The sequence below is a fragment of the Anolis carolinensis genome, chromosome 5 (genome assembly GCF_035594765.1).
Source record: "Anolis carolinensis isolate JA03-04 chromosome 5, rAnoCar3.1.pri, whole genome shotgun sequence".
Taxonomy (NCBI): Eukaryota; Metazoa; Chordata; class Lepidosauria; order Squamata; family Dactyloidae; genus Anolis; species Anolis carolinensis.
In genome coordinates this window covers 77,002,903-77,030,805 of record NC_085845.1, presented here as the reverse complement: position 1 = coordinate 77,030,805, position 27,903 = coordinate 77,002,903, and the positions used below count along the sequence as shown (strand labels likewise).

Sequence of the window (27,903 nt, the reverse complement as noted above, 5' to 3'; positions counted from 1 at the left end):
ATTATGTTTGTTATTAGAATATAACTAAAACCATACCGCAAAATACGTAAGAAACATTTCTGAGTTTGAGAAACATTGCTGTACAGCAACCATCCTATGTGAAATGAGAATGGTGTTTTGGGTGTGGACTGATTTTTGCAACATGCTAGGGTACCATGGCATATGTGTAGGTTTGATCCCTTGCTATACAGTAGAGTCTCACTTATCCAAGCTAAACGGGCCAGCAGAAGCTCGGATAAGCAAATATCTTGGATAATAAGGAGGGATTAAGGAAAAGCCTATTAAACATTAAATTAGGTTATGATTTTACAAATTAAGCACCAAAACATCATGTTACACAACAAATTGCAGTTCAATACGCAGTAATGTTATGTTGTAATTACTGTATTTACGAATTTAGCACCAAAATATAACGATATATTGAAAACATTGACTACAAAAATGGCTTGGATAATCCAGAAACTTGGATAAGCGAGGCTTGGATAAGTGAGACTCTACTGTATTTGCAAAAATGTTCTGTTAAAGCATGGTTTTTATATTATATTTACTTATTTGTTTAGTATTGATTTAATGAATTTCTATATCACTTTCCTTACCATATTCTCATATGTATAAGCTACATTGTATTTACGTATATACTTGAGTATAAGCTGACCCGAACATCAGCCAAGGCACCTAATTTTACCACAAAAAAGCTGGGAAAATTTAAAATGAGGGTGGGTAATGCAGCAGTTACTGGTAAATTTCAAATATAAAAATAAAAATAGATACCAATAAATTACATTAATTGAGGCATCGGTAGATTAAATGTTTTTGAATATTTACATAAAACTGTAATTTAAGATAAGACTGTCCAACTCTGATTATCTATATACTCGAATATAAGCTGGCCAGGACCCTCACTTAAGTTTAAGCCGAGAGGAGCTTTTTCAGTCATAAAAAAGGGCTGAAAAACTCAGCTCATACTCGAGTATATATGGTAGTTTTTCCTACAGGATATTTAAAGAAGTATATTGATCAAAACAAAGGTGTATGTTTGTATTAAATCCATTCCAATTACTGAATTCAATTACTTTTCTAATATAGTTTAAGTGTATAATTCATTCAGATTGTCTAAAGAACAACTTGTTCCAATTACATATGTTATTTCATGTTGAATAGGAATACATATTGTTTGTAGTTCAAAATGTATAATAAACATTGAAAACTACAAAACATATCTGATGTTTGAAACAGACCACCCTACAAGCTTCAAAAGTTAAACAGGAACTGAACATGTATTTGCCATCTCCTAAAAATATTCATTTCAGTTAATTGTGTCATCTATGTGATTTATTTAACATTGGTATAATATTCAAAGCTTTAATGGGGTTCAGAGGATTAATGTTCTATCAGAGAAAAACGTATTTTAAATATTTAAAATATATTTATGACAGACCTTATCATAGTACAGAGCAAGATAGTTAACAATCATTTTCATATTCATTCACTTCCATTACTTCAGATTTCATAACTGCATATTCACAGAAATTCAAAAATTCTTCCTACTAATTGAAAAAACCTTTTAAGTGATGCCCTCCAGAAACAGCTAATAACCATTTAAATGTAACTTCAGATTTTCAGTGCTTCTTCTAGTAATAGAGAACACTTTGATAAAATCCAAAAGAGTTGGTATTAACCCTAACAAAAATGTATAGAAGTGATAATGACCTTCTCTGATACCATTGCAAACCAGTCTTTGAGGGCAAAAATTGGTAGCCTCCCCAATTTAGGTGGTATAGGAGGTTATTGAATATTCTACCCAAGCCACCTGGAGGAATTAGTTCTAAACTTAGGTTTGGTTTGATTTCAAAATGGAGACAGCCTTAATCACTGGTGGAAGCCTTGCTGGATCTTGAAGCAACTTTTTTTGTATACATTTTATCGTGATACATGAAAAAACAACATACAATCTTCAAGATTCAACAATCAAAATACAAATATTATTTCTCCTGTCCCACCACCTCCTCATTCCTACCCATTAACCACCGCCCATGATTTCCAATACCACACCATATGGAACTAGTATCTAACAAAAATTTGTCCATATCATTACAGTAATAAATCTTTCATTCGGCTTTTTCAAAATCTATTTTGTCTTCTTTTTTAAATACCCAAAGGCCAGTTTCCAGTTTCTAGCAAATTCTTCTTTGTTTCCTCCCCTTATGCCATTAGAGATCATGGCCATTTGGATATGCTCTATTATTTTTCTTCTCCATTCCTTAATAAATAATTCTTTTTCCCCCTTCCAAGATTTTGCTATAATGATTCTCGCTGCCTCATAACTATATTGGCAGATTTCTATATCGTCTTTGCCAATTTTCTCCTGAAATAAACCCAATAAGCACATTTCAGGGTTTTTCTTAATCTTCTTAGTAATCACTTTGTCGGTTTCTTTAGTCACCTTTTTCCAAAACCTTTTTACCATCACACAGGTCCATCAAACATGGAAGAACAAGCCTTTCTACATTTTTCATCTCCAACATTCTCCCCTTTGCAATTTATCAATTTTAGCTTTTAATTCAGGAGTTATATAACTTCTATAGAACATTTTATACATATTTTCTCTGACAGAACCCACTATTGAAAATTTCCATAAGTATTGCCAGTTATCAAAATCTATACTCTTCCCTAAGTCTCTGGACCGGAAAATCATTACCGTTTTTATTTGATTGTCTTCCAAGTTATATTCCAGAATATATTTGTATAACCTGGAAATCAATCCTTTGTTTTCTTTCTTCAAAATATTTTCCGATTCCAATTTTTTTTTTGGCAAACCCAATTTTATTATCTTTCCTAAATATATCATGTAATTGATTATAGCAATTTCTCTCTAACTCTTCTCTCCCATTTAGTTTCCATTGTCCTTTTTCTTCAATTAGATATTCCCTATATGCTCTCAATTCTTCGTTATATGTTGGTTTTAACACTGCTGCCAAAAGATACAGCCATAAAAGTATTTTCTGCTCTGTCCCTTTCTTGTATCTTTTCCACATCACTAGAAGGCTATTTCTTATGGGATGCCTACTAGAATCTTTGTTTGCCTTCTCTTTTCCATAGCATAGGTAGGCATTTTTGTGTGATTGTGTCTGATACTCATGATGGGAATTATGATCAGGATGATGTTTGTGATAGGAATGATGTTCATGTTGATATGCATAATGGGAATGGGGATGAGGTTCCTGATTATGGGCTCGGGCCAGAGTTGAATTCAGAAGAGAAGCTTGAGCAACATCACATTTCTGGGAAAGATCTTTCACTGCTTTTCTCAGAGCAACAGTCTGAAAATGATGCTGAGCTTGCTTTGCTAGGTGCAGAGGGAGAGGATAGCAAAACCTTGGATAGAAAGCAAAGTTTTAGTAAACAGAGACAAAACCTTCAGAATTTCAGGTGTTCTGCTCATTTACAACAACAAAAAGATAACACCTTATCTAGTGGGAAAGTGAGAAATAATGCTTTCCTGACAGTTTTGGCCTTTGGAAAGGGTTTATATGATTTATGGGAGACTAGTGTCTCAGTCGAGTCAATGTCTTTAATTCATGATGGTTTCATTTTCAAGTGCTCTGTTTTCCATGTATCAGGCTGTTGCCAAGTTTAAGCTTTTTGCCTGTGAGTTCCTGCTGTTTGGTTTCTTGTTTTCATGTGCCATGTTTCATGGATTTCTATGTACTAATGTACCTGGTTTCCTTCTAAAGTTTATGGATTATCTGGGATTTTGGACTCATACAGTATTATTATTTTTATTGCTTTGCCTACATATATTCTACAACAAACTGCTTGCTGATTTTACCAAATTGGTGTTGTGTTTCAGGTCAGATATGTTCCTCTCTGGAGAGTGACAGGGAGGCCAGCCAAATCTTAGATTGTACCCCTCTAGACTAACTAAAGCTCTATTTTTTAATTTAATCCAGTCCTTTAGGCAACTAAAGCCTGTAGCTTCATAATAGTATCTAAGATCTGGAAGCACCAATCGTCTTCTGAAGCAACTTTTAGTAAACTTGACCATAGTATTTTTCTGCCCTGCCTGTCCAAACAAGCTTTTCAAAATACCCTGTTACTCTTAAATCTGGTGCTTTCTGGGTGGCCATTCCAGATGGTACTTCCAACTGAAAAGAATTGTGTTTTTAAAGTGTTTTTCTTTTCATACAGTTTTTTGTGATATCTACTTTATGTTTAAAGCTAAATATTCTATATGAAATAAAATGTACCCATTGTATGAACACGTTTGTGTTGACTAACAAGTTCTAGCCATTAGAAAAAATCTCTTTTAGTCGTAACTAAAAAAATAGATAACCTATCATTAGTTTTTTGTTTGTCTTTGTTTGTTTATTTACTTGTTTTTCTGCATGTGTACTTTTTGGTGGCATAGACCTGACTAGTGATTAATTAAGGATTAGAATAAATATACCATGCTTCTGAATTTACAACTGAAACACTTTTGAAAACATTTCAATGGCAATATGCTTTGTGTTAACTGCATTCATGGGAAATACTTGTTTCTCTCCTTTTGCAGGTTTATGGGAACTATCCAAGAAAAATAAATACGCACCAGTTCCTTAACATTTCCATAGTGCTGACATTGGAGTTTATAATACCTGAATTACAGAACTTTTTTCCTTTCTTTCTTAATAAAAGTCAGCACATCTATTTTTAGCTTGACTTCATTTCAAACTTGCTTGCACGCAGGATATTTCTAAACTGATAGTTATCAAAACTAATATGGGATGGGGGAAAAAACCATATCGAATCGAATATCCGTATGTGAGATTCATGAAAGGGGGTTTTGAAAAAAGGAAGGATGGAGTCTTTACTAGAGAAAACTTTATATTTGAAAAATATCCCTTTCAAAGAATGATAATATAGAAAACATATGATGAAAAATCTTACTTTAAATCAGTGTTTAAATGGAACAAAGAACTGTGTTTTACCTACAGGAGGTTGTCCCAAGACTATCAAAAATTAAGACACAACTCAAATCCATTCCAAGCTGTATATATGTTTTCCAATAAAAATACAATTAACCTATAAAAAAAATTAAGACACAACTGAAGACCTGTGAATTTTATCTGTGAATTTTAACCTGCATTTTACCTGTGTGTATGTATCTATCAAGGGGGCTGCGATGGTGCAGTGAGTTAAACTGCTAAGCTGCAGAACTTGCTAATCGGGAAATTGTCAATTCAAATCGGCAGAGCAGGGCGAACTCCTGTTGCTAGTCCCAGCTTCTGCCAAGCTAGCAGTTCAAAAACATGCAAATGTGAGTAGATCAATAGGTACTGCTTTGGCGGGAAGGTAATGACGCTCCATGTAGTCATGTCAGCCACATGACCTTGGAGATGTCTATGGACAAAGCCGGTTCTTTGACTTTGAAAGGAGATGAGCACCACCCCCCAGAGTCGGACTCGACTAGACTTAATGTCAAAGGGAAAAATTTACCTAACCTATCTATCTACACACACACTTACATATACAGTAGAGTCTCACTTATCCAACATAAACGGGCCGGCAGAATGTTGGATAAGCAAATATGTTGGATAATAAGGAGAGATTAAGGAGAAGCCTATTAAACATCAAATTAGGTTATGATTTTACAAATTAAGCACCAAAACATCATGTTATACAACAAATTTGACAGAAAAAGTAGTTCAATACACAGTAATGTTATATTGTAATTACTGTATTTACGAATTTAGTACCAAAATATCATGATGTATTGAAAACATTGACTACAAAAATGTGTTGGATAATCCAGAACGTTGGATAAGCGAGTCTTGGATAAGTGAGTCTCTACTGTACTTAATATTTAATAGTGTTGTGTCTTCTCTCTCTGTTTTGTACTCTACCTTAAGCCACAAGGAGAAATGGGTAATAAATATTACTACTGCTATTATTGCTATTATTATTATTATTATTATTATTATTATTATTATTATTATTATTACCCTGCTTTATCTCTCCTCATTCCGCTCCCGGGATTTGAACCTGGGACCTTTTGGTCTGCAAATTCAGCAGCTCAGCGCTTTAACACACTGCGCCACCACCAGGGGCCAATTTTGGATTATATGGCAGTGTAGAAGGGCCCTCAGACAGCAAAAAAAAAGTTTCTTGTCGATCTATGAGGTGTACATTCTGTCAAGAACGAGAAAGGCTGAGAAGAATCATTTGAGTGAGTTCAGTTTTTTTAAAAAAAAAATTATATGGGGAGTGGGTTGCTGTGAGTTTTCTGGACTGTATGGTCATGTTCCAGAAGCATTGACCCCTAACGTTTTGCCCACATCTATGGTAGGCCTCCGCAGAAGTTGTGAGGTCTGTTGGAAACTAGGCAAGTGGGGTTTATAGATCTGTGGAAAGTCCAGGATGGGAGAAAGAACTCTTGTATGTTGGAGGCAAGTATGAATGTTACAATTGGCCACCTTGATTAGCATTGAATAGTCTGGCAGCTTCAAAGGCTGGCTGCTTCCTACCTGGGGGAATTCTTTGTTAGGAGGTGTTCACTGACCCTGATTGTTTACTGTCTGGAACTCTCCTGCTTTCTGAGCATTCTTCAAGGCTGCAAGGCCATTCAGTGCTAATCGAAGTGGCCACTTGCAACATTCACACTTGCCTCTAGCAGACAGGAGTTCTTTCTCCCAGTCTGGACCTTCCACAGATATATAAACCCCTCTTGCCTAGTTTCCAACAGACCTCACACCCTCTGAGGATGCCTGCCATAGATGTGGTGAAACACCAGGAGAGAATGCTTCTGGAACATGGCCATACAGCCCAGAAAACTCACAGCAACCCAATTGGGGAGTGTTTTTACAAATGAAGTGGAATACAATAACATTTGCCTGGATTTGTTTGAACTTTTTAAACAGTTGTGTAAGAGGCAGAAATGCAACAGGTGAAGAAGCTGAGGAGAAGTGGAAAGTTTCCACTGTGGATCTGCAGCTGTTGGAGGCAGAAGAGTCCCCTCAGGATAAAGGAATAAACAGACAAACAAATAAACAGAACTACCGAAATGACCTTTCCTTGACATGCCCTGAAAGTGAAGCTGGCCTTTGTTCAGGCCTTTGACATTTCCTCCTGTGAAGGAAAAAGTCTCTGATAACCTGTGACCATTTCATTCCTTTTGAAAAAAAATGTCAAACTGTGGGAGGGAAAGTGTATGTCTTTGGGACTCTGGCCCCTTCTACACTGCTGTACAAAAATCCAGATTATCTGCTTTGAACTAGATTATATAGCAGTATAGACTCATATAATCCAGTTCAGATAATGTGGATAATCTGCTTTGATTTAAAAGAAGCAGTGCTTGACTATCAAGCAAAAAGTGGGTGCTAGAAATAACATCACACGAAAGCTGACTGGCACAACCTGGAGATCACAACCAGACACAGTGAAGACATCTGCCCTTGCGCTTTGCTACTCTGCTGCTGAATATGCATGCCCAATGTGGAATACATCTCACCACGTTAAAACAGTGGATGTGGCTCTTAATGAGACATGCCGCATTATCACAAGATGTCTATGACCTACACTGCTGGAGAAATTATACTGTTTAGCCGGTATTGCACCACTTGACATCCGCTGGGAAGTAGGAGTCGGCAATGAAAGGACCAAGGCATTGATATCTCCGGCTCATCCTCTGTTTGGTTATCAGCCAGCAAGCCAACGTCTTAATCAAGAAATACCCTGTTTCCCTGAAAATAAGACCTCCTCAGAAAATAAGACCTAGTAGAGGTTTTGCTAAATTGCTAAATATAAGGCCTCCCCCAAAAGTAAGACCTAGCAAAGTTTTTGTTTGAAAGCATGCCCGGCACCAAACATCATCAACATCATCATCATCATCATTTAATTACTTATTAATCGCCCTCCATCCAAGATGCTCTATTATTTATTTATTTATTTATTTACAGCATTTATATTCTGCCCTTCTCACCCCGAAGGGGACTCAGGGAGGATCACATTACACATATAGGCAAACATTCAATGCCTTTTAACATAGAACAAAGATAAACAAACATAGGCTCCGAGCGGAACTCGAACTCATGACTGATCAGAGTGATTCATTGCAGTTAATTGCAGCTGGCTTGCTCTCCCGCCTGTGCCACAGCGATTTAAAAGATAAAATGTAAAGGATAAAAATACATACATACAAATATTGATAAAATTAACATAGATTAAAAGCTCTAGTAAAGAGCCAGAACACCAGAGCATGCAGGATTGGTAAATGTACATACATAGAAATAATGGTAGTAACAAGAAATTCCTTATAGGATTCACAGTTTGTCTGGTTATGTTGGTTTGTGATGACAACTACTGTACACTACAGTATATAATAAATGTTCATTTTTTTGCTCAACAATAAATGTGAATTCTTCTTCATGTAAAAATAAGACATCCCCTGAAAATAAGACCTAGCACATCTATGGGAGTAAAATTTAATATAAGATACTGACTTATATTCGGGGAAACATGGTAGCTCCCTAAGATCTACAGCAGTGGTTCTCAACCTATAGGTCCCCAGATGTTTTGCCCTTCAACTCCCAGAAATCCTAACAGCTGATAAACTGGCTGGGATTTGTGAGAGTTGTAGGCCAAAACTCCTGGGGACCCACTGGTTGAGAACCACTGATCTACAGAGATACTCGCAGGAACACCTCAGCAAGAGAGAGTCCAAAAGTGGCAGGCTAAAACCTGGAACTTCAATCAGTGGCTGATACCAGATGAGAAACTCCTCCTTGGGAACACAGAAGACTGGGTGATTTGGAAGGTGTTGAACAGACTGCGCTCTGGCACCACGAGAGCTAGTCTTAAGAAATAGGACTACAAAGTGGAGTCCACGACATGCAAGTGTGGAGGAAAGCAAACCACAGACCACTTACTACAATGCAACAAGAGCCCTGCCACATGTGCAATGGAGGACCTTCTTACAGCGACACCAGCTTCTAGTCAAAGGAAATTTAGCATAATGCACAGTTTTTAACTTTGTGGTTTTTCTATACATTATAACTGTATTCTCAATTCGCTTCTGACACGATAAATAAATAAATCTACTTTGTTGATCTGATTATATGGGAGTGTAGAAGCGGCCTCTGTTTTGCCTTCCCAGCGGCTCCCAGCTAGCTCTATTTTTGCAAAGGTTATTCCTGCCTCAGAGTTTCCATTGCACAGGGAAACTGTTGAGCCTTGGGAATCCAACCTGACCCGGCCAGGACACTATTAATAGTCCTAGGCTCGGAAAGGTGGAGGGGGTTGCCCCATTCCCTACAGCTGAGCAAGGGAAAAGGAAAGTGAGATATACAGCGTCAGCTACACCCAGCTGACATTTCTGAGGGAATCCCACATTCCTCCTCCTCGCCTTTCCATTCCTACCAGTGGCCTCCCTTTCCCTCAGCCCTTTCTCTGCCCTTTCTCTGCCCTATCTGCCGGGAAAACTAAATATTATCATCTCCTCAGGAAGCAGCTACAGACAGCATCTGTCTTCTGTTTACCACATCCAAATGTAAAGATTAAATAAGGGCCGTTTTAAGAAGCTTGATGGTTCACCTTTAAGAAGCTGCTTCCTTGGACCGTCACATTGAGATATAATCCATTTATATTAGTAGTAAAGGTAAAGGTTTCCCCTGACGTTAAGTCCAGTCATTTTTGACTCTGGGGGTTGGGGCTCATCTCCATTTCTAAGCCGAAGAACCGGCGTTGTCCATAAACACCTCCAAGGTCAAGTGGCCAGCATGACTGCATGGAGCACCGTTACCTTCCCGCCAGACCTATTGATCTACTCACATTGGCATGCTTTCAAACTGCTAGGTTGGCAGAAGCTGGAAGCTCACTCCACTCCCGGGATTTGAACCTGGGACCTTTCGGTCTCCAGCTCAGTGCTTTTACACACTCCGCCACCAGGGCTCCTTATTTATATATTTATATTAGTATCCATCCCGTATTTTTTTAAGCACTGGATTCATATAGTTTGAACTGCAGCAGTGTAGATCCAGCCTATGGGGATGTAGATCCAATACATTCAGTTTCCCCAAACACAAAGATGCCACAATGATAAAAGCTGCCTGAATGGGATTTCTGAAGTATATAAGTCACACAGCAACGCAACTGCCAGCAATCTGTGCTTCAGCAAGAAGCTACAACCTTTCTTTCTCTTTTTGACTGGAGCAGGCCATGGGCCCTTCCACACAGCCATATAACCCAGAATACCAAGGCAGAAAATCCCACAGTATCTGCTTTGAACTGGGTTATCTGAGTCCTCACTGCCATATATCCCATTTCAAAGCAGATGTGGGATTTTATTCAGCTATGTGGAAGGGGCCCCATGTCATTAATCTAATCTCATACCAGCTGCAGGAAATGCAGAGCAAGAGTCTCCCTGACAGGTAAATGTTCATTCAGGCTTTGCTACGAAACCGCAAAAGCTCCTCCCCTTTACTTAGCTCCATTGCCAAAGACAATGCTTACTGTCTAGACCAGGGGTCCCCAAACTTTTTTAACAGGGGGCCAGTTCACGGTCCCTCAGACCGTTGGAGGGCCGGACTATAGTTTTTTTAAAAAAAAACTATGAACAAATTCTCATGAACACTGCACATATCTTATTTTGAAGTAAACAAACAAAAACAAAATGGGAACAAATACAACCTTAATGTTAATAATAATCATAATAAAAATAATAAAGAGGGTTGGAAGAGACCCCTTGGGCCATTTAGTCCACCCCCTTCTACCTTTATGCACCAAAAGCACCCCTAACAGATGGCCACCCAACCTCAATGTTGTTAATAATAATAATAATAATAATAATAATAATAATAATAATAATAATAAATCACACAGTCCTAAATGCTTGGGAAGTGTTCAACTTGTGATTTTGTGATACGAAATCCAGCATATATACCTCATTTGCTGTGTTATACTGTGTCCTTCTATCAATAATAATAATAAAAGAGGGTTGGAAGAGACTCCTTGGGCCATTTAGTCCAACCCCCTTCTGCCTTTGTGCACCAAAATCACTAGCAAAGTACCCCTGACAGATGGCCTCCCAGCCACAATGTTGTTGTTATAATAATAATAATAATAATAATAATAATAATAATAATAATAATAATAATAATATATCACACAGTCCTAAACGCTTGAGAAGTGGAGTTGTTGTATGTTTTCCGGGCTGTATGTATGTGTTCAACTTGTGATTTTGTGATACGAAATCCAGCATATATATCTCGTTTGCTGTGTTATATTGTGTCTTTGTGTCAATAATAATAATAATAATAATAATAATAATAATAATAATAACAAACAGGGTTGGAAGCGACCCCTTGGGCCATTTAGTCCAACCCTCTTCTGCCTTTGTGCACCAAAAGCACTAGCAAAACACACCTTAATAATTAATAATTAATTGAATAATAATTAAAATACCACTATAAAAAAGCAAAGCTTTGGAAGTCGCGCACCAGGCTGCGTACACCATCCTTGGTGGAGGAGGAGGGAGCCGCTGATGCATCGGGGGCTGGATAAATGGCTTCAATGGGCTGCATGTGGCCCCCGGGCCTTAGTTTGGGGACCCCTGGTCTAGACTTTCTGCTTATCTGCCACTGCAGTCCACTCTCAGTAACCTAAACCCATTCAATTTAGTCCCCTCCTCTGTTTAAGATGCCAGAGAACGAGCCTTGCCACCTTTCTATGCAACAGCCCTTTAGGTACTTGAAGAAGGCTGCCCTCTACGTGGACTTGTCATCTTCAGGCTAAATTTATATACAGTAGAGTCTCACTTATCCAACATTTACTTATCCAACATTCTGGATTATCCAACACATTTTTGTAGTCAACGTTTTCAATACATCATGATATTTTGGTGCTAAATTCCTAAATACAGTAATTACTGCGTAGCACTGCTGCATATTGAACTACTTTTTCTGTCAAATTTGTTGTATAACATGATGTTTTGGTGCTTAATTTGTAAAATCATAACCGAATTTGATGTTTAATAGGCTTCTCCTTAATCTCTCCTTATTATCCAACATATTCTGCTGGCCCGTTTATGTTGGATAGGTGAGATTCTACTGTACTTCAATTTTTTCTTGGAGCACTTCATTTCGATAACCTAACATTACTTTGCTAGCTTAAAGTTGTCCTACAATTAAAGCAAAATAAGATCACATTAACCTTTTTTCCACCTTTTGCAGCTACATCACATTTCAATGACTACAAATCTTTTTTGTGTGGATGCCTGCCTACCAGCTATCTCCTACCTTCTGATATCATTGTTTTTGTTAGTCTAAATGTAAAACAGTTTGATATTTTCTTTGAATCATTTGTCAATTCAGTGGATTCCCTCTACCCAACCAGTGCAGTACCTTTTATTGATTGGCCCATCAACTGTATCAAAACACTTGATAATCACATTTAATGCATACACTTACAGCATACAACCCACAGTACATCAAAAGTTAAAATAAACAAGCTGTTAACAAGGGATTGAGATCCCAATCCAGATCAAATATCTGCATCACCCCTACAATTTACCCCAGTTAACTCCAAATATGCAGTTCTCAGCTGAGTTGCTTTATATAGAAAAAGGACCGCTTTGTATGCTATTTTAGCATTCTGCCCGGCCAACAAAAATGTAGTTTTAATATAGGATCCCAGTGTGTCTTTTGTATAATGTATGTTCTGAGCTATTGACTTCTCTCTTTCTTATACAAGTGACAGCTAAATAGTACATGTGTGATATCTTCTACTTCTGACACTCCACAGATACAAAATCATTCATTATATGGGACTTGGTTAAACCTTCTATGTTTGAATCCAGCCGTTCAAATCTAGTTCTGGTAAATACCCTCCTGAGATGTTTAGGCATTTCTGTCTTTAGATATTGGGCTGTTTGAAAAGTATGTTTAAAATGACATAGCCATTTCAATGAACTGGCTTTACTGAGAGTAGCAATGTCTTTCCGAGCTTCTATATCCAGTATTAATTGTGCAACATTTTTTTGATCTTGTTCTTCTAGGAGATTTGGATACAGAATCAGAAGTGTGTTTTGTCAATTGAACTAGCCAAGAGGTCTGATGTTTATTTTTTTTGTGTGTCTGCTCTAACAAGCACAGTTTTGGTAGTCTGTCATTTGCATTCAGTTTTACCCAGTAGTTGTATGCTCTAATTTTGGATAAATCATCAACTGTATATATATGCCTAGTTCTGCTCTTACCCATCCAAAAATTCCCTCTAACTGAATGAAAAATTAGTTAAGAATGACTCTGAATTGTTCACCTAGCTCTGAATTCATCTGTGATTGTAAATATCCTGATTTTAGTTTTAAAAGATTACCCCAGCATAGTTTAATATTGGTAGTTCTTGCTGGACTCTACTGATCACTAGACTGCCTTCAAAGTTCTTGCAAAATAAACATGTTTTAGTGTCTTCCTCGATACTGATTTCCAACCGACTGACCTGTAATTTCCTAAATTTCCCTTTCACGTATTTGGCTATCTCCAATCTCCTGCTGCCTCACCCACTCATTTCTCAACGATCCCATTCTTCCGCAAGTATAGCTGCCAGTTTCTTTAGTAACCTGGAATCCTATTTTAATAGCCCTAACATCTTAAATTCTTTTAAACTGGGTTTTAACTGCGATTTTAAAATACTATTTATATTTAATCCTTTTTTAATGTTTGTATATTTGCATACTTTAAATCTTATGCTGATGCTTTTATGTTAAGCCACTTTGAGTCTCCTGCAGGAGAAATAAAGTTGGATATAAATAATAATATTAATAATATTAATAATAATAATGCTGCAGCTAGGTATTCCTTAATCAATCTTTATTGTCTTTGAACTACATTCTTGACCTCTCACTAGTCATTAATCTTGTGCAATTCAGCCAAAAGGCATGTCATTTTGGGGTCCATTTTTGGCTAACTCTTCATTCTGTTTACCGAGAAGTTACTCAAATCAGGAGGAGTGTTGCTGTTTTCATTCTGCAAAGATTTGGCTGATACATACAAGGATTGCATATCTTTTCTTTTATCCTTCTATTTTCTCAAAAAGGAACTTATCAGCAAGAAGTATAATTCATTTGGGATTCAATGGATTCAATTGAAGAATTTCTTCCAGCAGATATCACAATAATTTGATTCTCCTATTATTAATTTGACTTCCCTGTCACTTGTTGGATGAAAACATCAGTCACATCAACTCCTTGGCTCAGTCTACTGCAACATTGTTTTTATTTATTTCTTTGTTTCTCCCCTCATATTTCTCCAGATGGCTTCCATAATCACTTTTTCATACACAGAGATTTTCCAACATTTGAGATACTAGATACACATATTTCAAGTCTGATTTGCTGGTAGTGGCCAAGCCAATTCAATAGGATACTTTCACTATGTCAAGAGAAATGTCTTGCAAACATTGAATTTTAAGAGAGTTCATTTTCAAATCAGGAAACACTATGTGTATGTCTAATCATGCTTTATGAATGATATGCACATGAGAAAAGAGCATATTTGTAAAACCAATTAAAACAAAAAGCAGATTAATGAAAGCAATGAGACTGGTGAACATATTTTTATTTTTATTTTCTACTGTAAAGGTAGAAAAAAACTGTTCTTGCAACATTATATGGTAGTGGTGATGGTAGTAATAATTTACAGATAAATCTGTTCAGCATTGTAAAGTTGGTCTGTAGACTCCCTGGTTGACTTCAACTGCCTTAAACATTGCCTGTTTCGGTTGCGAAAATATTCTGAGTCTTGGAAGCCTTTGAGAAATTAACAAACCCGTTAACAATAAGCTGCTGTGTATATATAAGTTTGCATGTGTATGTATGAACAGAAAGGTATTCACATATAGAAGTAAAACTAAGAAGCATATAGAGTGAGATTCATGACATTGTTTAAATGGTTCACAGAAGTGTTTACAGCAAGTAAACAAATAGAAAGATTCTCTATATGTGTCATTCTATATTTCCAAAGAAGAAAACACAGTTGCAAACTTCTTTAAGAAGGCAAATATACCTGACACTAAAGACGATACACACTATCACTGGAACTGAATATAAAGCCTTATTAATTTTACTTATTAATACAAGTTATTTCTGTCTAACACTATTGGTAGATCTGTAAGGATAATAAATGCAAATCTGAAATTCTCCTTCATTTAACAGTATCCAGGAAAAGGCTTTCTCTGACCTAACAGGAGTCTGAGAATCCCTTCAAATAAGGCTAGTCAGGACAGCATCATCACCAGTTCCTAATGTTTGTCAGGACAGCATCATTACCAGTTCCTAACGTTTATAAGCGAAGACTAGGGAGATATTCATCCATTGTTTTTCCTAACTGAATATTGAAGCAGGACCCAAAAAATAAGTTAGTGGATTGAAATAGCTGGTAATTAAATGCAGCTCACTACAAAGTCTGCCTGCATGCTTTCAATAATTAATTATCCAAATGAGCTTGTGACCTGTTTTATGTCCACAGTATGGGGGAAAGTGAACTATAAACTGGGTGAATAAATGAACAAATTCAGTTGGTTTTGTTTTTGCATTAGTCTAATTATAGCTATTTTTGGCACTAGGGATGTCATTTTCGTTTCATCCCAGAAGACACATTCCTGATTATGACCCTACCAGCTTTGATACATTGCTGACTCCAAAACAATTTCACAACATTTAAACTACTCCAAATTAAGGAATTTGCATAATGTTTTGAAATGCATTGTAGGTGAAGTCAAGTATCTGTGCTGCCAGTTTATGAAGTAAACGTTCTAATGCCACATTTATGACATTCTATGAAAGACTACCCAGTTTTCCCAGTGATCAGTTTCAAATTTGAAGCGTTGATTAATTATCATTGTAAGTGGTGGGAGTGATGGGAATTTCACCCTTTGAAATTACATCTCAGTTAAAGGATGGGTGCTGCCCTGCAAACATTGTGACACAGTGGTGCACACAGTGGTTAAACCCTTGTGCTGCTGAACTGCTGCACTAAAGATTGGCAGTTTCAATCCGTGGGACAAGGTGAGCTCCCATTGTTAGCACTTGCAGTTCGAAAACATGCACATTTGAGTAGATAAATAGGTACTGCTTTGGCGGGAAAAGGCAAAAAGACGCTCCAAGCAGTCTTGCTGAACACACAACCAAGATGTGTCTACGGACAACGCAGGTTCCTCAGCTTGGAAACAGAGAGGAGCACCTCTCCCAGAGCCAGAGATGAGCACCGCCTCCAGAAGCCAGAAATTAAAAAGGAGAAGCCTTTGCTTTTGTCTGTGTATTTGTGTCTCATTGTTTGCCATTGTAACAAGGCATTGGATGTTTGTCTGTGTCTGTGTATAGTCCACTCTCAGTCCCCTTAGGGAGAAGGGCGGAATATAAAAAAATTATATTATTATTAATTATTATTATTATTCCGGGGTAGGTTGCAAAAGCTATTTATGTTCAGACAACCAACTGGTTATTGATTTGTAACTGCTTAACAGAAAAGACTGAAGTAGATTTTGAAAATCACCAGATTCTGGCAAAAAGCAACCTTACATTCTTTCTTTGGTCTACCAAGCAAATATAGCTTAGACTTCCCTCCGCAAATAAACTGAGAAATATATCAGGCCCTGCAGAATCCTAAAACTTGTTTATATCGAATTAAAATAACTACATATAATTCAGTTCTCTAGTTTGGTTTGTTTATTTGTAAGTTAGAGCTGTAAGAAAAAGAACGACTCAAACATTCCTATCCTGAATTGTTACTTTGTTTTTAAATAATAGTGGAATGAAACCTTATAGTCCATCTATACAGAAAGAAACTTCCTCTAATTGTGAGACACAAAAATATGGACCGGTCCATTTCACTTCTACCCATTATTATTATTAAAATTATTAAAACATCTGGATATAAGAACCAGTTATAGCACTAAAGGAGGAGGTGAGGTGGTGCTCCTGTCATAAGCAGAACAACATCTCTGTGTGGCTTTTTTTTCTCGTTTATTTTTTCTTTTCTGTCTCCATTATACAACAAGCTACAGACACACCAGCAAATTGAATGCATGTGGATCTGAGGAGGTTTTAGCAATTTTTGGACTCAGCAGTGCTGGATTAGATCAGAAGTTGTGATGTAAACAGTGTTCAACATTTGAAGGAACAATGTTTTTACAAAAGAACTTAAAATGTTAATCAATCTCACAATAATTGCTGTAAAGCTGCAATCCAATGTATACTCAGAAATAAATTCCACTGGATTCCAGACAAGGTTTTGATTGCATTTGTCTCTGTCTCATTCCCTAAATTGCATGCAAGCTTCAGGCAGTATAGTTATCCTCTGTGATATTCTACTGATATTTCACCTCTTTCCCCATCTTTCTTCTTGCTGTGCAAACCCCTAAAATATAAAATATTCTAATTACTAGCATGAGGAGTCATCCCTTACTTAGTTTGTAGACTATTCTTATCAGTGAACTCCATGAAATGTAACTCTGAACAAATCTGTATGTATAGAATTGCAAAGGATCCCATTTCTTGAGCATTTCCAAGAAGCTGTAGTCACTGGAACAGTGCCTTCTAATCACAGTCCTGTTTGGAGTACTGTGATTAGAGATGTGCAAGGAACCTGTTCTCCTTCGTTATATTCATTCTTTTGTTACTTTCGTTCCTTCAGGAGCACATAATGGGAAGTCCCCTCCCTGCTCAAAAATCAGCTTGACACGAAAGCAAGTGGGAGCAGATCCTGGCTCCTCGCCTGTTTTATGTTTTTATTTTATTTATTTATTTATTTTCGTGCCAGGAGCAACCTGAGTTGCTTCTGGTATGAGAGAATTGGGCATCTGCAAGAACGTTGCCCAGGGGACGCCCGGATGTTTTTGATGTTTTTACCATCCTTGTGGGAGGCTTCTCTCACGTCCGCACATGGAGCTGGAGCTGATAGAAGGAGCTCATCCGCGCTCTCCCCGGGTGGGATTCGAACCTGGCAGCCTTCAGGTCAGCAACCCAACGGCTTTAATCCACTAGGCCACGGGGGCTCCAATGTTTTTTATTGACACATTCATTTAATTAATAAACTTTTGCCATACAAGTTCCCGCTTGCTTTTTGTGAGCAGCCTCCTTGCCTTGGAGATTGTATGTGTGGTGTGCAGTCTGCCTGCACCCAAGCACCCCCTCTAGAGTAAGAAACAGAACTTGCCTCCTTGCTTGAAGAGTATGTGCATGGCATGCAGCCTGCCTGCAACCAAGTACCTCCTCTAGAGTAAGAAACAGAACTTGCCCCCTTGCCTTGGAGAGTGTATGTGTCGTGTGCAGCCTGCCTGCAGCCAAGTACCTCCTCTAGAGTAAGAAATAGAACTTGCCTCCTTGCTTGAAGAGTATGTGCATGGCATGCAGCCTGCCTACAACCAAGTACCTCCTCTAGAATAAGAAACAGAACTTGCCCCCTTGCCTTGGAGAGTGTGTGTGTCGTGTGCAGCCTGCCTGCAGCCAAGTACCTCCTCTAGAGTAAGAAACAGAACTTGCCCCCTTGCCTTGGAGAGTGCATGGGTGGTGTGCAGCCTGCCTGCAGCCAAGTGCCTCCTCTAGAGTAAGAAACAGAACTTGCCTCCTTGCCTTGGAGAGTGTGTGTGGCATGCAGCCTGCCTGCAGCCAAGTGCCTCCTCTAGAGTAAGAAACAGAACTTGCCTCCCTGCCTTAGAGAATGCATGTGTGGCCTACAGCGAGCGCCTTTCCTCTAGAGTAGAGAAACAGGTAAGAAGCTAACTTAAAGTGGACGCCAGTGCCTGCAGCTGAGCACCTCTCCTCTAGAGTAGAAACAGCTTAAATGCCTATGACAGGAAGGGGAGCCTGAGAAACCCCCCCCCCCCATAATGGGCCAATAGAAAACAGATCTTTTGGCACTCCAGAGCAAAAAACAGGCATCTGCTGTCCTGATTTTCAGAGACTCCCAAAAATGGATTGGGACCCACACTGAAAGCCGGGACACAAAACATGTTAAGGCTTATCCGAAAAGCACAACCTTAGAAGATGCTGGATGTAAAACTGGGAAGTTTTTCTAACTTATAGAGTTTAAAGCAATGCATACTTCATAGTATTTTTTAGTTTCACTTGTTCTGCACCAACAAGTGAAATTAGGATTTGTTATGGGCGAAGATGGGAATGGGCTGGACAAGCAAACTGACAAGCAGATGAGAATTATAAAAGAGTATGAATTTATAGAAGGCACTGCGGCAAAGCGGTGTGAAAGGATTAGAACTAAAACTCTTACCCATGTGAGAGAGTTTTAACCTTTCCCCTCCAAAGGAAGAAAAAAGAATCCTAAACCCCAAAAACGAGCAAGTTTACTCAAAATCCCTATGGCCCTTTGGAATACTCTTCTCTGCTCATTTATTAGAGGAAAAGGGGGGAGGCAGTCCTCTTTCAGGTGCTTCTCCCTCCATAACTTTGTCCAATGGTTTTATTAGGACAATTCATGGGAAAAGATACCTCTGTGCTTTTCCCCAACCTAGTAACGTGAGTGCTTAGATTAGAACTGATACAGGCAGGACCTACACTGCCATAAAACACTATGTAACACAATTTTTATTCCTGGATGATACATCTCATTTCCTAATTGGTTCTACCCTAAAAACATGGAAATGGTGTATTAAACTGCACACAACTTTATTTTTGCGGGACAATCCTGAAGCATATTTTGCTCTAGTTTTTCAATAAATATCTCATACAGTCTCAGCCCATTCAACATAGTTTGTGGCAGCCACAAAAAAACAAAGTTTCTGGAGTAGAGCAACGATTTTCAAAGTCAGGGTCACACAATGAAAAGGCAGTAACACTTGCGAACCAGGAACGGAATTTTCTTTTTCAAATTTTGTTACATAGTGTCAGGCAATTTTAAATGCACTCTATTTCAGTCTTACAAACTGGGAAATCGGTGGGTTGCTGTGAGTTTTTCGGGCTGGATGGCCATTTTCTAGTAGCATTCTCTCTTGACGTTTCACCTGCATCTATGGCAGGCATCCTCAGAGGTTTGTTCAGATGTCTGTTGGAAATGAGGCAAGTGAAGTGTGTGTGTGTGTGTGTGTGTGTGTATACATCTGTGGAATGGTTAGTACACACCTTAGTCACACCCAGCTTGGACTACTGAAATGCTCTCTATGTGAGGCTGCCTTTGTTAGGGATTCCTCTTCTTTAGAAGAGGAAGGCGAGCAGGAAAGTGTTCATGAATCTGTGGGTGAGTTGGAATCTGAGGAGGAGATTTTGCAAGTACCCACATTTCAGGAGAGGTGAAAGGAAACAGAGCAGAGACGTCATTCAGCTAGAATAGCTGCCAGAAATGCAGCTGAGTAATTAGGAACTGCCCTAGCAGCTGTGAGGGGACTCAGGGCTATAAAGCAGAAGAAGCTCTTGCTGGTAACAAACTGACTCTTCACTCCCCTTGTGCCTGCTTCAAGTCTGCATCCGGGAAATTGCTCCTAAGGATTTATTGCTGTTTCTTTGTCTGAAGTAAGACTGCTATTTGATTTGGGAATTTAACAGAGACTAAGAACTGTGTTACCCTAAGACTTCCTTGCTTCCTTTTGCATTATTCCAGAGTGTGCTGTACTTTATGTGTTGCTGAAGTAAAGTAGTTTTCATTTACTTACCACAGTGTTTTAAGGCTGTTCTTGAAAGACAAAACAGGATAGCCTTTGAAGATCGTTTGGAAGGTTCAACTGGTTCAGAGATCACCAGCCAGATTGCTAACAGGAGCTCTGTACAGGGAGAGATCCTGTCCCATGCTATGGCAGCTCCACTGGCTCCCGGTCTGCTTCCGGGCTAAATACAAAGTGCTGGTCAATATCTTTAAAGCCCTAAATGGCTCAGGTCCAGGCTACTTGACTGATTGCATCTCCTCTTACAAACCATCTCAGGCTCTGTGGTCAGCGGAGGAGGCCCTGCTATCAGTCCCACCCCCATCTCAAGTACAGCTGGTGGGAACAAAAGAGAGGGCCTTCTCGGTGGCCTCCCCCCATCTCTGGAACTCTTTTCCTAAAGAAATAAAGCTGGCCCCTCCCTCCCCTCCTTCAAAAAACAACTAAAGACCTGCTTCTGCTCATTAGCATATAGAGAGGAGGAGGATTAATTAATGAGAGACCACTTCCAGGTCCTGACTGAAAACTATGCTGTATCTGCTAGTCTATGTCTGCCTATTTACCACCGTAGGCCACACAACTCTCTTGAACTTCAGTTGGCTTTTTAAATTACTGTGAATGTTTATTTAGATTTTATGTCACTATATAATTTTTGTCAGATTCTGTTTTATTACACTGGTTTAGGTTATTGATTTATACTCATTTCACTGATATTCGGTTTAATTTGACGTTAGGTTTTTAGCGCTGTATTCATATGTGGGGTCTTGGTGGAATGTTATGCCAATATTTATCTGTTTTTAAAGGCATTGCATGTATGCAATTGTTCGTTGGAATCCGCCCTTTGGGGAGACAGGGTGGAACATAAATAAAGTACAGTGTTCCCTCACTACTTTGCGGTTCACTTTTTGCGGATTCGCTGTTTTGCGGTTTTTCAATAAACTCTAAAAGAATATTATAAATCATAAAAAATACAATTTACAGCCTAAGGAAGGGAGGAAGGAGAAGCCAAAGGGAGAGAAAAGGAGCCCAAGCGGCAACAGGAGGAGAGGGAGGCGATTTATTAACACACGATTGGTTGATAAAGACTTAAAATAGTATATAACTACTAAAATAATGTATAAATATTAAAATAAATATAGTGTCCCTACTTCGTGGATTTTCACTTATTGTGGGTGGTCCTGGAATGTAACCCCCGCGATAAGTGACGGAACACATTTATTATTATTATTATTATTATTATTATTATTATTATTATTATTATTATTATTTCCAGGTGGGAGAAAGAACTCTTGTCTGTTTGAGGCAAGTGTGAGTGTCGCAATTAGCAAGCTTGATTAGCACTGAGCAGCCTTGCAGCTGCAAAGCATGGCTGTTGAAGCCTGGAGGCATTGAAATCTTGTGGACAATTTCAACAGGAAGGAGGAAACCATGAAAATGAACAAAATCTGGTTACCCGTGTTAAAAAAAACACCAGAATCAAGACAGTAAAAAAAGAACACCACTCAGAAACAGAGTAATTGCAGACACCAAGCAATCAAGTGCCAGTTAACACTTCCCAAACAAAGGATATCCCAAGGCAGCAACAGCCATGCTGATCATGCTAATTCACACTTGCTTCAAACAGACAAACAGAGTTCTTTCTTCTATCCTGAACAGTCTACAGATATAATGATCAAAGGCCTGGAGGCCATGTCCTATGAGGAGCATCTCAAAGAGCTGGGTATGTTTAGCCTGCAGAAGAGGAAGGTTGGGAGGAGACATGAGAGCCATGTATAAATATGTGAAAGAGTGCCATACGGAAGAGGGAGCAGGCTTGTTTTCTGATGCCCATAAAACTAGGAGCAATCAGTTCAAATTACAGGAAAGGAGATTGCACCTGAACTTCCTGGCTGTATGAGCTGTTCAATGGTGGAACTCTCTGCCTTGAAGTGTGGGGGACGCTCATTTCTTGGAAAAATTTTAACAGAAGCTGGATGGCCATCTGTCAGGGGTACTTTAATTGTGCTTTTCCTGCATAGCAAGGGGTTGAACTAGAGATCCATTGGGTTTCTTCCAACTCTATGATTCTATTATTCTATGGACACTTCCAGGCAAGCCCTATATCTCAGGTTCTGATCCCAGGTTTTCTGTTTATCCCAGATTATCTGGCAGTGGGGACTCATCTATTAGGTTCATTATGTTTAATTTTTATAATTTTCATTAAGTTTTTTTTACTTGTTATGTGTTATTCTTGGCACTGAATTTTGGTCACTGTGTTTTATTTTGCTGGAAGCTGCCCTGAGTCTCTTCAGGGAGCTAGGATGGGTTATAAATAAATTATTATTAGAAACACAACAAGATGAGTCCACCGCAGACACTCTGCTGGCTGTTGTATTGGATCACACGTCGGACACTTCCCAAGTGTCTAGGACTGTGTGATGTATCGGTGAATAATGCGAGCAGATCCCAGTAAGGTGGCCTTCTGCAGCTGGCAGCTGGCAATTTTGTCAGTGCCGATTGTGTTTAAGTTCAGGTCAAGGCCTTTAGGCACTGCACCCAGTGTGCCGATCACCACTGGGACCACCTTGACTGGCTTGTGCCAGAGTCTTTGTAGTTCGATCTTTAAATCCTCATATTGTGTCAACTTTTCCAGTTGTTTCTCCTCAATCCTGCCATCACCTGGGATTGCGACATCGACAATCCATACTTTGTTAACAAGATCGATCATGAGGTCTGGAGTATTGTGCTCCAAAACCCTGTCTGTCTGAATTCGCTGAATTCCCAGAGTAGCTTGACATGTTCATTCTCTGTAAAAAAATTCCGGCTTGTGATCCCACCAGTTCTTTGTTGCAGGCAGATGGTATTTGTGGCACAAGTATTGTTATTATTATTATTATTATTATTATTATTAGTAGTAGTAGTAGTAGTAGTAGTATATAATCCAGTTTAATGCAGAAAACCTGGGATTGGATCCTGGGATATTAGACCTGTCTGGAAGGGCCCTAGGTTGCTGTGAGTTTTTCCAATAGCATTCTCTCCTGACGTTTCACCTGCATCTGTGGCCGGCATTTTCAGAGGTCTGTTGGAGGTGAGGCAAGTGACATGTGTATATATGTATGTGTGAGTGGAATGTCTGTATATATCTGTACATATATCTGTGGAATGCAGACTAATTCAACCAGAGAAGTCAGCTATAGCAAAGCACTTGATGAACCAACCTATTATTTGAGAACACAGAAATGCTGGACCACTCTGACAACCATCATGTCCGACTGCAAAGAGAACCCATTGAAAGCCATGTGTCCTCTCAGAGAGATAAGGTGGTTACAAATAAATTATTATTATTATTATTATTATTATTATTATTATTATTATTGACTTTGCAACTGCAAGGCTATTCAATGATAATCAAGCTTGCTAACTGCAGCATTCACACTTGCTTCAAACAGGCAAGGGTCCTTTCTCCCACCTTGGACATTCCACAGATAGATATATAGGTAAAGGTTTTCCCCTGACGTTAAGTCCAGTCGTGACTGACTCTGGGGGTTGGTGCTCATCTCTATTTCTAAGCCAAAGAGCCGGCATTGTCCGTAGACACCTCCAAGGTCATGTGGCTAGCATGACTGCATGGAGCGCCGTTACCTTCCCACCGGAGAGGTACCTATTGATCTACTCACATTTGCATGTTTTCGAACTACTAGGTTGGCAGGAGCTAGGGCTAACAGCGGGTGCTCATTCTGCTCCCGGGATTTGAACCTGAGACCTTTTGGTCTGTAAGTTTAGCAGCTCAGTGCATTAACATACTGTGCCACCAAGCGCCCCTATGATATATAGATACACACACACACACACCACTTGCCTCATTTCCAACTGACCTCTGAACAAAACTCTTAGGATGTCTGCCATTGATGCAAGCAAAACGTCAGGATAGAATACTTCTGGGACATGGCCATACAGCCTGAAAAACTTACAGCAACTCAGGGGGAAATTGGTTTCCACCTCGTCCTCACTGCCAAGAGTTTCGCAATTGAGTGTGTAATTGATAGGGATCTGCATCCAGTGCTGACTCCCTGACGCGGATTTGCTGCATTTGCATCCTACAATGTTAAAGCATCCCCTTAAGGATTGCTGTGAGTTTTCTGGGTGTTCCATGTTCCGGAAGCATTCTTTCCCAATGTTATGCCTGCATCCATGGCTGGCATCCTCAGAGGTAATGAGGCTGGAAACTAGGCAAGTGGGGTTTATATATCTGTGGAATGTCCAGGGTGGGAGAAAGAACTCTTGTCTGTTTGAGGCAAGTGTGAATGTTTCAATTGGCCACCTTGATTAGCATTGAATAGCCTTTCAGCTCCAAGGTGTGGCTGCTTCCTGGCTGGGGAAATCCTTTGTTGAGAGGTGTTAGCTGGCCCTGATTGTTTCCTGTCTGGAATTCCTCTATTTTCTGAGTGGTGTTCTTTATTTACTGTCCTGGTTTTAGAGTTTTTAAAATACTGGTAGCCAAATTTTGTTCATTTTCATGGTTTCCACCTTTCTGTTGAAATTGTCTACATGCTTGTGGATATCAGTGGTTTCTCTGTGTAGCCTGACATGGTGGATGTTAGTATTCTGTATCAAATAGTATTCTGTGTCCAGGTTGGTTCCTCAAGTGCTCTGCAATGGCTGACTTCTCTGGTTGAGTTAGTCTGCAGTGCCTTTCATGGTCCTTGATTCATGTTTGGGCATTTCTGCCTTGGGTGGTCCCCTACGTAGACTTGTCCACGGCTGCATGGTATATGGTAGATTCCTGCCAAGGTGAGATGATCCCTCTTGTCCTTTGCTGAACGTAGCATTTGTCTGATTTTCTTAGTGGGTCTGTAGATGGTTTGTAGGTTGTGTTTCTTCCACAAGCATGTGGACAATTTCAACAGAAAGGAGGAAACCATGAAAATGAACAAAATCTGGCTATCGGTATCTTAAAAACTCTAAAATCCGAACAGTAAATAAAGAAAACAGAAGAACTCCAGACATGAATCCATCAGGGCCAGCTAACATCTCCCAACAAAGGATTTCCCCAGGCAGTAAGCAGCCACACCTTGAAGCTGAAAGGCTATTCAATGCTAATCAAGGTGGCCAATTGCAACATTCACACCTGCCTCAAACAAACAAGAGTTCATTCTCCCACCCTGAATATTCCACAGATAAATAAACCCTACTTGCCTAGTTTCCAACAGACCTCACAACTTCTGAGGATGCCTGCCATGAATGCAGGCAAAACGTCAGGAGAGAATGCTCCTGGAACATGGCCATACAGCTCGGAAAACTCACAGCAACCCATTATTATTATTATTATTATTATTATTATTATTATTATTATTATTATTATTATTATAGACTTCATAGCTGCAAGGCTACTCAATGCTAATCAAGCTTGCTAATAGCAACATTGACACATGCTTTGAACAAACAAGGGTTCTTTCTCCCACCCTGGACCTTCCACAGATATATAAACCCCACTTGCCTCGTTTCCAACAGATCTCACAACCGCTGCGGATGCCTACCATAGATGCAGGCGAAACGTCAGAAGAGAATGCTCCTGGAACATGACCATACAGCCCGGAAAACTCACAGCAAGCTATTATTATTATAAATATTATTATAGACTTTGTAGCTGCAAGGCTACTCAATGATAATCAAGCTTGCTAATAGCAACATTGGCACAGGCTTTGAACAAACGAGGGTTCTTTCTCCCACCCTGGACATTATTCCACAGATATATAAACTCCACTTGCCTCGTTTCCAACAAGACCTCACAACCTCTGAGGATGCCTGCTATAGATGCAGGCGAAACGTCAGAAGAGAATGCTCCTGGAACATGACCATACAGCCTGGAAAACTCACAGCAACCTATTAATATTATTATAGACTTTGTAGCTGCAAGGCTACTCAATGCTAATCAAGCTTGCTAATAGCAACATTGACACATGCATTGAACAAACAAGGGTTCTTTCTCCCACCCTGGACATTATTCCACAGATATATAAACTCCACTTGCCTCGTTTCCAACAGACCTCACAACCGCTGCGGATGCCTACCATAGATGTAGGCGAAACGTCAGGAGAGAATGCTACCGGGACTTGGCCATCTAGCCTGAAAAACTCACAGCAACCTAGGGGGGAATCGCTTTCCTCCCGGTCCTCACTGCCAAGGAGTGAGTGCTTAATTGATAGGGATCTGTATCCAGTGCTAACTCCCTGACGCGGATTTATTTTTATTTATTTTATTTTATTTATTTATTTTGCATTCGCATCCCAAAACGTTAAACCGTCGCATCTGAAGGGTATCCTTCAACATCTGAAGCGTGAGGATTGCCAAGAGATGGACTAGCGGCCCCTTCCCCTTCCAAGATCATTTAATCCTACTTTAATCAAACTTATTTAATCATAGTTGACATTCTTGCCGGGCTTAGAGGCAGGAGAGACTCAGAAAAGCGTAAGAACGGGCTTGGCTTGCCTAGTGGGGAGAGTGGTAGATTCTCGCTTTGAGAAAGGCGCCGGGGAAAAGTCCTGCCACAACTGAGCCCAAAGGGCGCCGCGGGACGAGGAGGGGAAAAGCGAAGCAAGCCAGGCTGCATCTCTCTCCTTACCGGCTGCTTGGCGTGGACCTGCCGGTAGCGCTCTTCCTCCGGAGGCAGAGGGTGCAAAGCCAACATGCTCCTCGGGCTGCGGCTCTGCAGCCGGCGAGGCTCTTTCTCCTTCTCCTGCCTTGGCCCCGTCACGCGGGAGAGGGAGCTGGAGTGGCCCCACGACGGACGGGCAGGCTCCTTCCGAGCGGGGGCGGCTCGGCATTTTGTCCGCTTCGGCAATCCACACCCCATCCCCTCCCCGCCACGAACCCAATGGGAAAGCCACGCACCGCCCGCCTTCGCCCCCCACCCACCCCTCCTTCACCAAGCCGGCTGAGAAGAGCCTGGCTCAGTTCCAGAGAGGGGATGATGGGGGACCCGATGCCACCCGCCAGTGAGAGATCTGGCCATGTCAAGGCATCCATGTCTTCCTCAGAGTGCAACACCTTGCCTTCCTACCTGGATCTCCCCTTCTTTCCCCCAGAGATGACTTTTCAGACCAATGTCTCCTGATCTGGAGGGAGTTCTCTTTACCTAATACCCTGGAATTAGGTAAAGGTTTTCCCATGCAGTCATGCCGGCCACATAGGAGCCCCCAGATGGCGTAGTGGACTAAGTGACTTGAAGGTTGGGTTGCTGACCTGAAAGCTGCCAGGTTCGAATCCCACCTGGGGAGAGTGTGGATGAGCTCCCTCTATCAGCTCCAG

General features: G+C 39.9%; 1 protein-coding gene across 1 annotated transcript in view; it reads right to left on the bottom strand.

Annotated features, from left to right (window-relative positions):
* The window catches only part of corin (corin, serine peptidase), a 156,458-nt gene extending 129,014 nt beyond the window's left edge, over positions 1–27,444 (bottom strand). The window contains exon 1 of the mRNA XM_062981623.1: positions 27,218–27,444. Within this exon, the coding sequence (XP_062837693.1) occupies positions 27,218–27,283 (66 nt within the window). The 5' untranslated portion in view covers positions 27,284–27,444. The remainder of the gene's footprint in view (positions 1–27,217) is intronic.
* Positions 27,445–27,903: the final 459 nt, after the last annotated feature.